We start from the raw sequence: 16,103 nt of genomic DNA, 5'->3' as shown, positions 1-16,103 counted from the left end.
GGTTTGGGGGACCCGATTCTGCTCGCTACGGGGACAAGCAGGACGCCAGGCCATCTCTCACATGCCTGCAGGACTGCTTGCCTTCATCTCAGTGGTCAAGACGAGTCTGCTCCTCGAGGAGGGGCTTCAGGGAGCAGGCGCATCGTCATGATTCAGGCCGGACAGACTCCACCGCAGCGCGGCCGGGGGAACCAGGGCTGCCTCCGGGGCGTCCCTGGGTCCCGCATGCATATGCCCAGCTGGCTTCCTGGCACCTGCCGTCTCCACAGTCTTACAGGCTCCCGCCGCCGGGAACCCACCTCCTCCAGCCACCCGGCCTGCCCTCCGCGCCCCTGCCCCCAGCCCCCAGCTCCCGCCTCGGGAGCGCTGTGTGGTCCGGAACTCCAAAGTGCAGGAAGTGGGTCTGAAGGGAAAGAGGGGCGCTATGTGCACACACCAGAGAGAAGCCAAACACTTTAATTTTTTGGTTTTTTTGAGGAGGCATAATTTAGTCATCTTACCAAAGTGTCTTTCACTCCGTAGCGAGCCAGGGTTAACAGAAAACTCAGCACCAAAGGATGGCAGGGAGCCCCCCACCCTCCGAGGTCCCCATTTCTGCCCTCCCCCCGAGCCTCAGACACCCTCGGAAGGAGCCCACTCAGCACACCTCACTCACGTATGTTCTTAACACACACGTACACGCACTCACACAGACACACGGAAAGAACGAGACCCGAAGCCCACTAAAGCGTGCGGGGGAAAGGTGGAGGGACGTCCTCCCCCCGACCTGACGCTGAGACCGCAGCCCCTGCTCCCCCAGCGTCGTCACTGGGTCCCGCCCAGGGTGACGGCGGCGTCCACCAGTCCCCCAAGGTCCCCTCCGGGTGGTGACGTGTCCCGGTCAGTCGCTGTGTTTCTGCTTGCTGTCCATGTTGCCATAGGCAGAGCCCTTGTCGATTTCCGTGACGCCGATCATCCATCGGACCCCCATGGAAGCTGCGGAAACAGGAGGGGCAGGTCAGAGGCCTGTGGGGACTCCGGTGGGTCCTGCCTGACGGAATGAGCTCTTTGAATCTCAAGCATCAGCTGAGAGCTGGCTGACCCGAGTGCTTTTCACCACCCCCGCCTCAGTTACCCTTGAGCGTGGGGCCGGGGTTCTATCTGGGCTAAGACACGTTAAAAGAGAGCAAGGCTGTTCTGTGTGTTGAGTTTCAATCCTTGGACAGTGGAGCTAAGCAGATGTGGTGAGCGGTATCTTCCGGTACCCATCCCTACAGAGGGTTCTTTCGTGAATGCAGTGCATCTTACAGGCACCCTTCAGCCAAGCGTAAGGACTTACCTGAACAGTGCAGGGGCTCAGATAGCTATTTTAGTTCCCAGCATGTCTCAACACGGCTTCTGGTGTGAGTTTCAGAGCAGTGGACAAGCTGCGTCCCTGCCTGCCTTTTCTCCGACAGTGGGATTTGGCCCAAAGAGATAAAAAGTGTAGGATGCAGGCGAGAGCCCAGTTTAACCAAGAGGCTAGAAAACAGGATACGGAGGCAGGAGCTGCGGTTTACGCGCTCCCTCCAGAGAGGATAGACGCGGTGGGCTCCTTGGGTGCGGGGACCACGTCTACCTCAATCCCCTTGTTGAGCCTGGCACCCATTACAGCTTGACAGCACAGTCCGTTTGCAGTAAGCATGTAAGAGTGGATGGAGGGGGAGTGGCTGAAACCTCAGTTTCCAGAGCCTCAGCATCCTGTCTGTGAACTGTCACGCCAGGGACCCAATGGGGACAGGGGTCCACCCAACCTACGAGGCTCACGGAGTCCGTGGGCCCGTTAAAACGGGCTGCCTTCAGCCTGGGGCCAGCTCCGAACATCAGTCCCCTGCCCCAGTGTTAGAACTTTGCTGCAGAGTTGATGGCATCGTGGAGTGAGCCCGACTCCAGCGGTGAAAGGCTTTGTGAGAGGACCAAGACACAGTGATCCAGGGAAGCGGGAAGCGAGGCGCAGGCTCAGGGGTGATGAGGCCTTGGGGAGACAGTAGTCGGTTCCTCCAAAGCTGCAGGAGGCACCCGTGTCTCCAACCATCACCTGCGGGAACCCCAGCCTCCTCCAGAGGGTGCTGCCTTCCTGCTGCTGCTGCGCAAGGCGGGATCCATCCCCTCCACCAGGGCCTGGAGACCACAGCCCCCTGGACACCTGGCTGGCCGACCTGCACCCGGCCTGTGTAGCGGGAACTAGCCGCCCCCGCTGTCAAAAAGCAGCAGTATCCAGGGAAGCATGGGCCGTGGAGAAACAACAGTTCTTTGCAACAACGCCCAGGTCAAAGCCCGTAGTGATGAGTCAAAGGACTGCGCTGACCACCATCTCCACGCGGCAGCCAGCCGAGACGTGCCCACACTGACTTCCCCCAAAAAGGTCCAGGCCTGCTTTGAATGGCAAAGAGCCTTTGTCGCTTCCTGCTGGGACCCAGGAAATGGTTTTCTTGCAAGTAAGGAGAAAGCGATTGTGACTAGAGCCCTCTGCAGCAGCCGGGAGCTCATCTCCGGAGGGGTTGGCTCCCCGTGTGCACAGGGCCCCGTGCACGCACCGGGAGGGTGTGAGGCGGTTCTCCAGCCTCGGGATTCAGGACTCTGATCGGAGTGCTCCCCTCCTCCAGGGCCTCGTCCTCCCCCGCCCCCAGAGGCTCCCACCCGCCCCAGGTCCCGCCGGCCCGGACTCACCCACGAAGAAGACGAGGACGAAGCTGGCGAGCGTCAGGGAGGAGCCGCTGCTGACCATGTTGACGACAAAGCGGAAGAAGGGGTAGAGGAGCAGGGAGGCCCAGAAGAGCCAGTTGACGAGCGTCCAGGGCCGCCGCGGGGGCACCACGGGTGTCTCGGGGAAGGTGCCCGTGCGGGAGTACTCCTCCTGGAAGGCGTCCTGCGGGCACAGGGCTGCTGACCGCCTGCCGCCCGGCCTCCCCAACCCAGGCCCGCTGGGTCCCACCCTCCCAGCCCAGTCGAGGCCACGGGAGTCTCCCCAGCTCGACCCAGATACCCTAACAGCATCCCGGGGCCGACGGGGCGCTGGCCCAGCAAAGCGCATCGGTGGTCCAGACGGCCGGCTCACCCATCGCGGCTCGGTTCTCCAGGGAGTCGAGTTTTCTGGAGAAATGAGCTCCCATGCACCCGAACCCTCTATCTTAAGTGCTGAATTTTGATGCTAAACCAAAAGTAAATGCTAAACTTTTATCCACTTGAGAAAGAGATATCTAAAGTCGGCCATACTCATCTTTCCCAACCAAGATGTACCAGAAGATGCCACTTTCCGACCTCCCAAGGTCGTGATTTAAAATGAATCCCCAGATGGGCCGCTTTGGAAGGAGCACCTCTGGCCCTTCTTGGGCAGTTCAGGGGCTCTGCACGGTGGCTCCTTCCCGCCCCCCAAACCCTTGCCCCTCTTCAACTTCCCTCCTGGGTCTCCTGGAGGGTGGGGGGGAAGTCAAGAGGGTCTCAAGAAAAGCACATGATCAAGCAGTTGTAAACAGACAATGGACCGTGTGCGGAGTGTCCCATCTCCAAGAGGTAAAGGAGGGCTTCCCCGGTGGCACAGCAGATGGGGCCTCCCTGCCAACGCAGGGGACAGGGATTTGACCCCCCCGGCCTGGGAAGATGCCACAGGCCACGGAGCAACCAAGCCTGCGTGCAGCTGCTCCTGAAGCCCATGCACCCTGAGGCCCCTGCCTCACAGGAGGAACCACCGTGATGAGAAGCCCATGCACCGTGAAGAGCAGCCCTCCTGCTTGCGGCAGCAAGAGAGGCGTGTGCAGTAGCACATTAGGGAAGACCCAGCACAAACCAACCAAAAAAAAAAGAGGAGGTGAGGGAGCCACAGCCGGTCCGCTGAACGGAGGACTTCCTTGGAAGTGACAGTGGCGTGTGGATGCCCCGCAAGATGGTACCTAACTTGCCAATGCGTCCCGTTCCAGTTCCTGCCAGAACTTGGGTGATTTTTCTCATCCCAGTGAAGCCTGGTAACAAGGGTGCAGTGGACTGGAAGTTTGAGCCTGCCTGCCTCCCTGAATTCCTATGCTGAAATCTTAACCCCAAAGATGAAGGGATGAGAAGGAGGGACCTTGGGGGTGTTATAGGTCATGAAAGCGGAGTCCCCACGGATGCGGTTAGCACCCTTATGAGAGGGATGCCCGGAGAGCCGTCTCGTCCCTCGACTGTAAGGACGCAGCATCGTGGATGACGGCTGTGACCAGAATCCAACCACGCTGGCACCCTCATCCTGAACTCAACATGCAACATCCAGAACTGTGGGGAAGAAGTTTCTGCTGTTTATAAGCCACCCAGCCCGTGGCGCTTTGTTTTAGAAGCCTGACTGGACTAAGACAGAAGATGATACTTTTGTGCCTTAAAAAAAAAAAAAGCTTTATTGGGGTGCATTTACATATCATAAAATTCACCCATTTAAAAAATGGGCGAGTTTTCTTTTCTCGAGTTTTTTCTCCAAAGGCCTTGCTAGTGCTTTTCTATTGTAATAATGGGTTCCTTGGTGGCGCTAGTGGTAAAGACCCTGCCTGCCCACGCAGGAGACATAAGAGCTGCGGGTAAGATCCCTGGGTCGGGAAAATCCATCCCCTGGAGGTGGGAATGGCAACTCACTCCTGCCTGGAGAATCCTGTGGACAGAGGAGCCTGGCGGGCCACAGTCCATGGAGTGGCAGAGTTGGACACGACTGAGCGACTCAGCATATTACAGGGAACTGGGTTTGCTTTTGCTGTCTCATTTCCACTAAGACATCTGTTAAGCCAAGATTTTTTCCTGCGTGCCTCTAACAAGAGGAGAAGGCACTCCCTTTTCTAGGAGTCAGCAGGATTCAGAATTCATATTCAGCTTTTTCCCTCTGGTTCGATTCGAAAACCAAATCTCACCCAAGACCCCGCACCGTCCCCCAGTGGCCCTGTGACTCCCACCAGCCTCCCGGGCTGCGTTCCTGTGACCCTGTGGCTGTGTTGGGTGGGACATGGATGCCTGGCTCAGGGTCAGACGTCAGCTCCACAGCCCTGTCTGGGACGTGTTATTTCTTCTGTAATAAAGTCCACCTGGCAGGGAGGAGACCGTTTACGGCGCCTCCAGTTTTGGTCTGCACGTCTTATCATCCTGTGGCATGTCATACACCAGCAGTGGGAACTGTCTCCTAGAAAGAAACATCAACCCAAAGTCTGTAGGAGCAGGAGAGCCTGCTGGCAGAGGACAGGTGCCCCGAGGCCACACTGAGAGCGCTGCCACCAACACACCGCCAGGAGGGCGTGGAGGCTGGGCGCCCACGTACAGCTGGACTAGCGGGCCTTGCCAGCGTTCACTCGGCAAAAGAGGTTTTCTCTTATGACCTTGGGGTAGAAAGCGAAGAAAAGGAGAGGAAAAAGACAGTGGGACAGAGAAAGCTGAGGGGTGGGGGGCGGGGGTAGGGGGAGACTTCTGGGGACCGCCCCACCCCAGGCGTCAGCCAGGGCTCGGGCCGGGGAAAGTGGTGTTTGCAGAGGACCGTGCTGTGGGGCCAGGCCTGCCGCCCTTCCAGGGAGCGATGCCCTCTGAAAGTGGAACACCCAGCGGCAGCTTGAAAACCACTTAATTCCAATTCCCGAGGCCGGTGCTCCAAATACAGCGCCTCCCGCCAGCTCCCGGCCCTGGGCCCCCAGCTCTGCACCCGACTCGGACCAGCCTTGGCCTCGGGGACCCGGGGAACGCCCACAGGGCCCCTCGCAATGTCGCTTCTTTCACCCGTGCCTTAATTGGCACGCCAAACTGTTGTTTAGTCGCTCAGTTGTGTCCGACTCTGCATCCCCAGGGACTCTAGCCCACCAGGCTCTTCTGTCCACGGGATCTCCCAGGCAAGAATACTGGAGTGGGTAGCTATTCCCTTCTCCAGGGGATCTTCCTGACCCAGGGATCAAACCCATGGCTCCTGCATTGCAGGCGGATTCTTTACCACTGAGCTACCCAGGAAACAAATGAGTAGCAAATTGCTAATCCTTTCCAGAAACTTCAAACTATAACCCAGAGAAGCACCTTCAATTAGAGATGAAAAGTTACAAACCACACAATCGTGAAACCATGAAGGCTCTGGGGAGAGAAGGGTCTAGGATCATGGGTTCACGGTGGAGTTCACTTGGGAGCCAGCCTTGTGTCCCCAAGCAGAGTACACGAGGGTGGTTAATGCTTCTCAAAGCTAGTGCACCCCCCACCCCCAAGCCGGGGCGGGGTTTCCCAAGTGCTGACATGCAGTACACATTTTGGTCCCACTTAAAGGATGGTCCTGTTTTCAGAGCTGACACCCTTCAGTTCTGTTTTAGAGAGTGTTGAAATGGCAGAAGCGGCTTCCTTTTAACTGACGTCCCTGCTGGAACAAAGTGTTGGCCCAGAGTCCGTGGCTGCCCACCCGCTTCGTTTTCTGTTAAGTCTGAGAGCTGCACCCCTAAAACCCCGAGCCTGGAGTCTACAGAATTGTCTTTCAACAGTGTCCACTGGAAACGTGATGGTAAAAAGAAGACCCCCACCCCTTGGCCCCACATGGGGGGCCACCAGCATTTTAAGCATGTCAAGCCCCAGACGCATGCAGGCTCCTGAGAAAATGGAGCAGACGCCGAAACCACAGAAGTCGATCACATTTCCTCTTGGAGGCACTGCTGACCACCTTTTCTTACTGGTCAGTGGTCAGCCCTCAGGGGAAAAGGGTGGCCTCAAAGATCTGCTCACCGCACCGGAGATGGGCCGCGGTCCCAGCCCTTGTGGGGGCAGGCCCCGGCCCCCCAGCCTCCAGCTTTGATGGAAGATGGGGTCGTTCCCTCGTTCTCTGGACCTTCATTTCCTCCTCACGAGCTTGAGAGCTCTGACCTAGATGGTCCTTTCGAGAACTCCTTTCAAACTGAGCACCGTCACTTCATGCTGACATGAAGTTTAGAGGGGAATCTAAGTTTAGTGGGGAATCCAAGGCCTTAAGAAGAAAAGGAGCCTCCAAGGAAAGCCCGGTGAGCTTGCTCTGAACAACGACAGGAATGCGCCTGAACGTCTGCTGCCGGTGGAGAAACACCTGCTTTGCTTTGATGGAGTTTGGGGGCCACATGTGTAGGTTTGTGTGTGTGGTTCTTTATGAAAGGATTCAGTTCTGAGGCCTTAGCACGTTTCTCAGTTTTTTTCTACCGCTATAAATGACACCACCCTTATGGCAGAAAGTGAAGAACTTAAGAGCCTCTTGATTAAAGTAAAACAGGACAGTGAAAAAGTTGGCTTAAAGCTCAATATTCAGAAAACTAAGATCAGGGCATCTGGTCCCATCACTCCATGGCAAACAGATGGGGAAACAGTGGCTGACTTTATTTTTCTGGGCTCCAAAATCACTGCAGATGGTGATTACAGCCACAAAATTAAAAGACGCTTACTCCTTGGAAGGAAAGTTATGACCAACCTAGACAGCATATTAAAAAGCAGAGACATTACTTTGTCAACAAAGGCCTGTCTAGTCAAGACTATGGTTTTTCCAGTAGTCATGTATGGATGTGAGAGTTGGACCATAAAGAAAGCCGAGCACCGAAGAATTGATGCTTTTGAACTGTGGTGTTGAAGAAGACTCCTGAGAGTCCCTTGGACTGCAAGGAGATCCAACCCGTCCATCCTAAAGGAGATCAGTCCTGGGTGTTCATTGGAAGGACTGATGCTGAAGCTGAAACTCCAATACTTTGGCCACCTGATGCGAAGAACTGACTCATTTGAAAAAACCCTGATGCTGGGAAAGGAGGGCAGGAGGAGAAGGGTACGACAGAGGATGAGATGGTTGGATGGCATCACCAACTCAATGGACTTGAGTTTGGATAAACTCGGGAGTTGCTGATGGACAGGGAGGCCTGACATGCTGCCGTCCATGGGGTTGCAAAGAGTCGGATACGACTGAGCAACTGAACTGAACTGAACTGACTAAACCAGAAAACAGCACAAGGAAAACGCTGCCTCGTGCAGGAAGCCCAAGGGAAGGAATTTCTGCCGTCTTGTGTTTCTCTGTCCAAGCCCAGGCCGGCATGAGCGCAGATCATCGGAAACGCAGCATCTCGCCACTAACAAGCGTCAGGGAATGTGTTTCCACCCACGGGCCCTCAGCCCAGCGACATCAACAGCAGTGCCCCAGAAAGACAAGTTTCTGGTTCCCCCTCAAACCTCCTAAGACCCTGAGGCCGAGGCCCAGGAGCCTGCCAATTCCGTGCTCCGGGGGCAGGCCAACCAGCCTCTCCTGAGCATCCGTGAGAGAACAGACAGGTCTGCCTGTGAATCCCCCCGGAAGGAGACTAAAGGCAGCCTGGAGAGAGGGGTCCACAGGCAATGCTGGAAACGCTCGTCCTTAGGAACAGAGACGCGACTTCCTGCCACGAGAATATAGCGGCAGGATCTGGATTCCAAAAACCGAGCACATTTCTAAGAGCGTCTCTTTCATCTGATGGTGGAGATTTGCGAGTCTTTTAGACCGAAATCGTAACATGTTCTCAAAGGTAGGATTAAAATTCCTGTTTAGCAATAGTGCAGATCCCCTTGAAGTTCTGTATGACCATCTTCTCTTGAGCCTCAGGGCAGAAAAGACACGAATGTTAGCCAGTCCGTATTCATGGACTTTGGTGAAGGGAAATCAGAGGCCTATGGAATGTATCTGATTCTAGATAACGAGCTGGTTTGGGTTCCAAATGGATGACGGATTCAAAAGGATGCTTTTCCTGTGCCTGAAAATGCTTCCCTCACCAGGTGGAAGCTAAACTTTTCTCCTGTGTAAGAGCGAGCAGTCAGAGCAATAATGATTATGTTTCCCTCTGCCTCTGCATGTCTGTCTAGGGGGAAACCACTGAAAAGATGAGGCCTTGCTAAGAGGACAGAAGGAGAATGGGGGGGCGATCGGAGATGCTGTGGAGGCGGTGGAGGGGGGCGCCAGGCTGGATACAGACAGGCGTCCGGGGGCTGAGCAGGGGTGATGGGGTGGGCACAGCACAGATCAAACCTGGCCGGGATGAACCTTGTGGGCCTTCGTCCTGCTTATGTTGGTGATGTTTTGGGACCAGACACGCTCCCTAACTGGACTCAGCCATCGCTGCCGTAGAGAACACCCGTACACCCAAGAATATTCTGCCTTGGGACCAGTGGCAGGAAAATGGACGAGGGCTCCTGGGACATTACTTCCTTTTTTTTTGTCCACTACACTCATAACATAGTTCCATTCTTTCTGTGAAGCCCCCTTTTAAAAATATTTTGCAAGTTCTTTTCCCTGTTTCCTGAGCTTCCCTGGTGGCTCAGATGGTAAAATCGTCTGCCTGCAGTGCGGAAGACCCAGGTTCGATCCCTGGGTCGGGGAAGATCCCCTGGAAAAGGAAATGGCAACCCACTCCAGTACTCCTGCCTGGAGAATCCCATGCATGGAGGAACCTTGTAGTCTACAGTCCATGGGGTCGCAAAGAGTCGGACACAACTGAGCGACTTCGCTTTCGCTTTTCCCTGTTGCCAAGTAGAGCGTTAGACCCTACTGACTATCATTATCTGGGGTGGTTGTTATCTGGGGCATGAGGTCTCCCCCACGGGAAAGGTTCAGGTACCTCTATAAACTCCCAAAGGCCCCCAGCACCCGCAGCTGCCGCCTGGAAGGGAGCCTTGGACGGCACGGAGCCGGCCCTGAGCACTGACCTTCTCCTGGTAGAGTTTGTGCAGCCAGGCCGCACACTTGTCCTCCTCCTCCGGGACTTCTTCTAGAGGAATCCGCCTGCAAGGTAGAGAGTGGCTAGCGGGGGGGGGGGGCACACACCAGGTCCCCCAAACACTGGTTCAAACTAACAGTGTGCCTGATTCAACTCAGACCCGTCAAGGAGGACACCCGCTTCTTCACGCTCCCTAGCCTGGACTATAACACAGAAGGGAGACGCTGCTAAAGTGGCCTCCATTTGCTTCTAGGCCTCTTTGTAAGCTCTAGAATGCTTGTATCTCTGTCCATTTCTATGGAGCAGATACACCCTCCAAGAAAAGGGTTCAATAAAATAAACTCTCACACTCAGTCTCAAAAATGACTGTAAAATAGTGTCGCTCATGTGTTCAGACCCGAGCTCTTTGATGAGAGAGAGTCAGAGAGTGGCTGGGGAGAAGAGAAGCTCCACCTAATTATTTACAGCAGAGCATGGGTCTCTCGACATAAACAGGACTGTGAACACATTCCGTTCAATGCCGACTGCAGACATGAAATTATTCGCACACTCCCCTGGGAGAAGGTCTGTGGGTCGTTTGTGACTTATTTGTTTTGGGATGGGCATTCCATTTTCTGGAAAGGAAATGGAGCCGACTTACCTAACGTATAAATCTGCATGATATTTCTTGCCATTGAGGACTCCCAGCAGGGTTGGATTTTCATTGTTTCTGAAATTGAGTGTACAGTCATATACAGCTGAAACTATAAAAAATAAAACAAATACAAAGCAGGATAGAGCGTGTGAACCCAGTTTCATTTTGTAGATACACATACTGGAAAACAAGAATCAAACTGCTGACTGATTATCTGGGAATGAAGGGACTATGGTTTCTTCTCGACACTTTTCTATATTGTCCAAGCGCTCTACATTGAATACATATCACGTTCCATCATCAGAAAAGCACACTTTAACTTAGAAAACACTTACTGAGGTCATATCAATTTAAAGCAGAGCTACAACGGCACATCTAGGTGTGCCAGAACAGATATGTAAACAAGTATTAATAGATAAAGCAATACAAAGAATGCGGTCTAAGGAGGTCTCTGAGTCATGGCAATGTAACCATTCTATGGGCATTTTTCCCCTAGAAAAATATGATCGTTATAAAAGGAGAATAAGATACTAGAGACTTCCTAAGGAATTGAAATATGGTGTGGTCAGTTGACGCATGGCTGGGAAACAAACAAGATTGTGTGATTTTAATGTCTACCCAGTGGTGAGTTAACCTGTCAATATACCGAAAGGGGGCAACACAGGATGAGATGGTTGGCTGGCATCACGGACTCGGCGCACGTGAGTGTGAGCCAACTCCGAGATGGTGAAGGACAGGGAAGCCTGCGGCCATCCCTGGCGTTGCAAAGAGACGGACACACGACTGAGCAACTGAACGATGAACAACAAATATGGAAGTGATGTCAACCCCCACCGCTGCAGCCCCAGGGCCCGGCCCAGACTTCATGAACGCCCCTTGGATGGCAGGACGCCCGAAGGAACAGAGAGGGGAGAGCAGGGTGGAAATGCGGAGTGGAAGAGATGGCCCTTGCTACGCGGTCGGTAAGACAGGACCGGACAGCAGAAAGGGCAGGAGTTTTGCGGTCAGTCTGGGTGTGAGCCCCAGACCACCTGGAAGCTGTGGGACCTCCTCCCGGACAGTCCACTCGGCCTCCCTGAGCCTCGTTCTCCGGGAGAAGGGAGGTGACCCAGGGCAGTGAACGCCAGCGCCTCCCAAAGGGCCCAGCACCCCGCGCCCGGCAGACTTAGCGAGAGCCCTGCACGCGCGCGCTACCTCCAAAAGGCGAGGGCGGATGGGCGGGCACAGAGTCACGTGGCCTGCCTGCTTGCTTCTGATTGGCTGCCCGGCCACCACGTGGGGGCGCTCCGGCAGCTGGACCACGTCCTAGCCAAGGGGAGAGGGGGCCTCCCGCTGGCCTGAAGGGTTGCGCGCAGGCAGCTCCCCAGCCCCGCAACCCAAGCAACGAGACCACTCCGCTGTCCTCCCTGGCGGGGAGAGGCGGTCCTCCCGGAACCCAGGAAGAGAAAGGCTGGTGGAGAATAACCTCGTGGAGTACATCGCCCAGCCGTTGTAAGCCCAGAATGAATGACCCAGAACGAAAACCCTTCAGGCTGCAGAGCCCCAGGGTGTGAGGGTTCATGCTGGGTCAAGGGGTTTCAAAACACACCTCCTTTCTTCAGGCCGCTCTGACATAGGAGCCTGAGGCTTGCCACGGAGGTGGGGGTCCCTTCGATTAATCAAGGATGGGGGACAGCCCCCAGGGAGTGCCCCAGAGAAAAGCCTAAATCTGCAGGGTTCCCTCCTTTTCCAGAAAGGAAACCCCAGATCTTAAAGTGACAGAACCAGGCCGGGCACTCGACCCACGGGCCTGCAGAGCCTAGGAGAAGGAGGGTCTGGCCCCGCCCGCCAGGCCGCCTGGGTATGACCCCGGCCCACCCTGTAAGGGTGGAGCCGCTTGGGATAAGTTCCCCCATCCTTCAGCCCCAACTTCCCCATCTGCGAATTGGAAGTCAAAACGTTTCTTTGCTGCATCCGGCGGCCACACGCTCTGGCCATCCTGCGTGTGTGAGATGCTTGTGCTGCTGGGGTGTCAGAAGTGCCTGCTATCACCCATCGTCATTATTACTATCCAGGGGACTGGGACAGCCTCTGGGCAGCATGGCCCCTTCCGGCTGTAGGCAAAGCTCAGCCGGGAAATCAGAACCGGAAGCTCGACACCCCCACCTGGAAGAGAAGGCGAGGGGTGAAGGGGGCAGCAGAGGGCTCCGAGCCAGAGCCAATGTTTGATGAGATGTTTATGACGTGCCAGCCCTGATGCTGAGTTGCCCATGTGTATTCTCTCCTTTAAGCCTGCTTGTAACCCTAAGAAGTTTTACAGAAGAGCAAATGGAGGATCCAAGGGGTGAGGTGACCTGCCCCTGGATGGCACAGCTGGTGAGGGGAGGAGCCAGCCCCCTCCCCAGGCCTCCTGACCCTGCTAGATGGAGCAGGTGCCAGGAGATGTGTCTGCGAGACGGAGCGGCCCCCCGCGTTCCTGTGCTGGTTGCTGGACTTCACCGGGGATCAGCAGGGAGCTAGCTGACAGGGAGGTTCTAGCCTTTGAGGTGATACCAGAGTAAACCAAGTCTGCAGGCAGACAGCTGGGGCCCCTCAGAGGCCCGGCTCCCAGAGGGAAGGGGAGATGGGCCACTCCCGGCAGGTCCTTGGTGCTGGGAGCTACTGAGTCCAGGACCAGCGGTCCCTTCCTCTCCCCGGAGTGACGGCGGGTTGCCTGCGTGATGTGAAGATGAGAGGTGGTGATGCAGGTAGCAGGGGGCCAGTGAGGAGCAAGGTGGAGACCGCGGGTAGGAGGGAAGCGAGGGAGGAATCAGGGGAGGGGCCCAGGAGCAGAGTCAGAGACCTGTAGGACCCGCACGTGTTGGAGTCGTTGTTGCCACTGTGTCCTCCACGGACCGGTCAGCGTGATCAGAGCTCCCGGCGGTCCCCCAGCCCCCAGGCGTGGGACAGCAGAGAAACACCGCACACCGTCCACACCTACATCCCCGACCCCCATCCCCGATGCAGGCTGGGGAGGAGGTGGGGGCCTCCGCCTCACCAGGCGATGTGGCTGGGGTTCCGGGGTGCAGAGACGGTGGGGTGGGGGTTGGGGGACCTGGGTGAAGTGGGGAGGAGATCCCCCAGTTACTGCCTCCTGAGAGACGAGGGACAAGGCAGTGGGGCCTCCGGAGCAGCTGCATGGCAGGAAAGGGTAAAAACTCGCGCTTCCAAATCCGAGGCAGGAGGGTTCAACCGGAGACCACAGTCTGGAGCAAGCTGGTTTTGTGGCTACTCGCCTCTCGCCCTTACCTACTGTAATTCAGGGCTCTGGACTCGAGGCCAGCCAGATAGACAACAAGGGCACAGAGATCACTGTTGGGGGCGGGGGCAGCTGATGCCACAGATGGGCAAGAAATGCCACACAAAGCAAAACCACCCCAAAAACCTGGGCTGACCTGGCTGGCACGGGGCCCCAGGGGGAACTCAGTGCCGCCTGCAGTACCGGTGCTGAGCAGCAGAGGGCAGGGTTGACCTGGCGTGCACGTGGTGTGTGTGCAGTGTGTGTGTGTGTGTGTGTGTGTGCGTGTGTGTGCGCGCGCGTGTGTGTGCAGAGCTGTGGCCACTTGTCCGACGCCGGGAGCCTGGACCCAGGCTAACCAGGGGTGACCTGCCAGCCTCCGTCCCTGGCTCCCCTCTGGGTGCTGGGGTCCCTTTCCCTGGCTGCAGGGGGCCCCGCGGGGTCATCCTTACCTACATTTCTCAAACTCCTCACGGTCACCGCGAAGCCTTTGGTGCGAGGCAGCAGGTGGTGCTTGAGGCTGGGCAGCCCCTTGGCCTGGGCCACCTGCATGCTGATCTGGTGTTTCTTCTCCGTGAACCGCGTGCCCTCGCAGTGAATCAGGAACTGAAGGGGACAGGACGGCCATCACACACGTCCCCGTGGCCGCTCAGAGAGCTGTGAGGTCACACACTCAACCCCGAGTTCACACACCCAGCCCCGAGGTCACACGCGCAGCCCCGAGGTCACACACGCAGCCCCGAGGTCACACACCCAGCCCCGAGGTCACACGCGCAGCCCCGAGGTCACACACCCAGCCCCGAGGTCACACGCGCAGCCCCGAGGTCATACACTCAACCCCGAGTTCACACGCGCAGCCCTGAGGTCACACTCCCAGCCCTGAGGTCACACGCGCAGCCCCGAGGTCACACGCGCAGCCCCGAGGTCACACGCCCAGCCCCGAGGTCACATGAGGTCCCGGGGTCACACGCACCATCCCCCGGCACACACCAGAGTCACACACGGCCCCACAGGAGCCTGAGGAAGTGACCAGGGCAGGGGTGGCCTGACAGCTGAGCCTGCCTCCCCTCAGGGCGTGACCTCTGGCCCCCACATGTCTCTGAGCTTTGAAGAGACAGGCTTTGTGTTTGCGGAGGCTCGGGAAGCAGAGGGGTGAGTTTGTGTGTGTGTGACCAGGGCACCCTGAGTGTGCCCCAGGTCCCTGAGTGTGTGTGAGTGTGACCTGGGCGCCCCAAGCATTTGTGTGTGTGACCGGGGCTCCCTGAATGTGTGTGAGTGTGACTGATTGCCCAAAGAGTGTGGGAGTGTGATGGGGCACCCTGAGAATGTGAGTGTGACCAGGCCCCCTGAGAGTGTGTGAGTGTGACCAGGGCTCCCGGAGCGTGTGTGTGACCTGGGCTTCCTGAGCATGTGTGTGACGATCACCTCGAGCGTGTGTGAGTGTGACCAGGGCTCCCCGAGCGTGGGTGAGTGTGACCTGGGCGCCCAGAGAGTGTGTAACCCAGGCACCCCGAGTGTGTGTGTGACGATCATCCCAAGTGTGTGAGTGTCACCTGGGTTCCCTGAGCATGTGTGTGACAACTGCCCGAGCATGTGTGAGTGTGACCTGGGCTTCCTGAGCGTGTGTGTGACGATCACCCCGAGCGTGTGTGAGTGTGACCAGGGCTCCCGGAGCGTGTGTGTGACAATTGCCCGAGCGTGTGTGAGTGTGACCGGGGCTCCCCAAGCGTGTGTGAGTGTGACCTGGGCGCCCAGAGAGTGTGTAACCCAGGCACCCCGAGTGTGTGTGTGACGATCACCCCGAGTGTGTGTGAGTGTGACCAGGGCTCCCCAAGCGTGTGTGAGTGTGACCTGGGCGCCCAGAGAGTGTGTAACCCAGGCACCCCGAGTGTGTGTGTGACGATCACTCCGAGTGTGTGTGTGACCTGGGCTCCTGGAGCGTGTGTGTGACGATTGCCCGAGCGTGTGTGAGTGTGACCAGGGCTCCCTGGGCGTGTGTGAGTGTGACCGGACGCCCCGCGGCCGGCGCGCGTACGAAGTACTTCTCGGGGTAGTCCCGCAGGCGCAGGAGGCTCTCGCAGACGGTCTTGCGGTCCTGCTCCCACTTGCGCGTGCAGAAGACCATCTCGGTGAAGTACCACATCCAGCCGATGATGGGGACGTAGGCCAGCTCCTTCTTGGCCAGGACCTTGGAGCCCTGAAACACAGGGGGCCCGGGGCGTCTGTGAAAAGGGGCATGAGGCCCTCCCCTGGGACAGCCAGGGAGCCCCCTAGAAAGAAGAGTGACCGTGCACTCCGGGCCCACAGAGACAACTCCCCAAGACACGGAGGCAGGGAGCCTCTGACCTGGAGCCGACCGCCCACTGGTCAGCTGCGGGGCAAGGCCATGCCCCACAAGTGAGGGGGCAAGGGCCAGGTTTTCCAGGATGGGGACAGGCTCTCCAGGGCGGGAACAGGCTCTCTATGGGGAGGACAGGCTCTCTATGGGGAGCGGCCAGGCTCTCCATGGGGAATGCAGGCTCTCTGGCATGCGGCC

The 16,103-nt window shown here is 57.1% G+C and overlaps 1 protein-coding gene across 2 annotated transcripts in view; it reads right to left on the bottom strand.

The window, feature by feature from the left end:
• Positions 1 to 482: 482 nt before the first annotated feature.
• The window catches only part of AGPAT4 (1-acylglycerol-3-phosphate O-acyltransferase 4), a 123,137-nt gene continuing 107,516 nt past the window's right edge, over positions 483 to 16,103 (bottom strand). For both annotated transcript variants that reach the window (XM_065927736.1, XM_065927737.1), the window contains exons 4-9: positions 15,603 to 15,764; positions 14,020 to 14,173; positions 10,318 to 10,420; positions 9,667 to 9,742; positions 2,689 to 2,887; positions 483 to 975 (exon numbers count right to left, since the gene is read on the bottom strand). In XM_065927736.1, coding sequence (XP_065783808.1) covers positions 881 to 975; positions 2,689 to 2,887; positions 9,667 to 9,742; positions 10,318 to 10,420; positions 14,020 to 14,173; positions 15,603 to 15,764 — 789 coding nt within the window. In that variant the 3' untranslated portion in view covers positions 483 to 880. The remainder of the gene's footprint in view (positions 976 to 2,688; positions 2,888 to 9,666; positions 9,743 to 10,317; positions 10,421 to 14,019; positions 14,174 to 15,602; positions 15,765 to 16,103) is intronic.

Source organism: Muntiacus reevesi, chromosome 3 (genome assembly GCF_963930625.1).
Source record: "Muntiacus reevesi chromosome 3, mMunRee1.1, whole genome shotgun sequence".
Classification (NCBI taxonomy): Eukaryota; Metazoa; Chordata; class Mammalia; order Artiodactyla; family Cervidae; genus Muntiacus; species Muntiacus reevesi.
The sequence above is the reverse complement of the archived record's forward strand: the minus strand, read 5'-3'. Positions and strand labels throughout refer to the sequence as shown.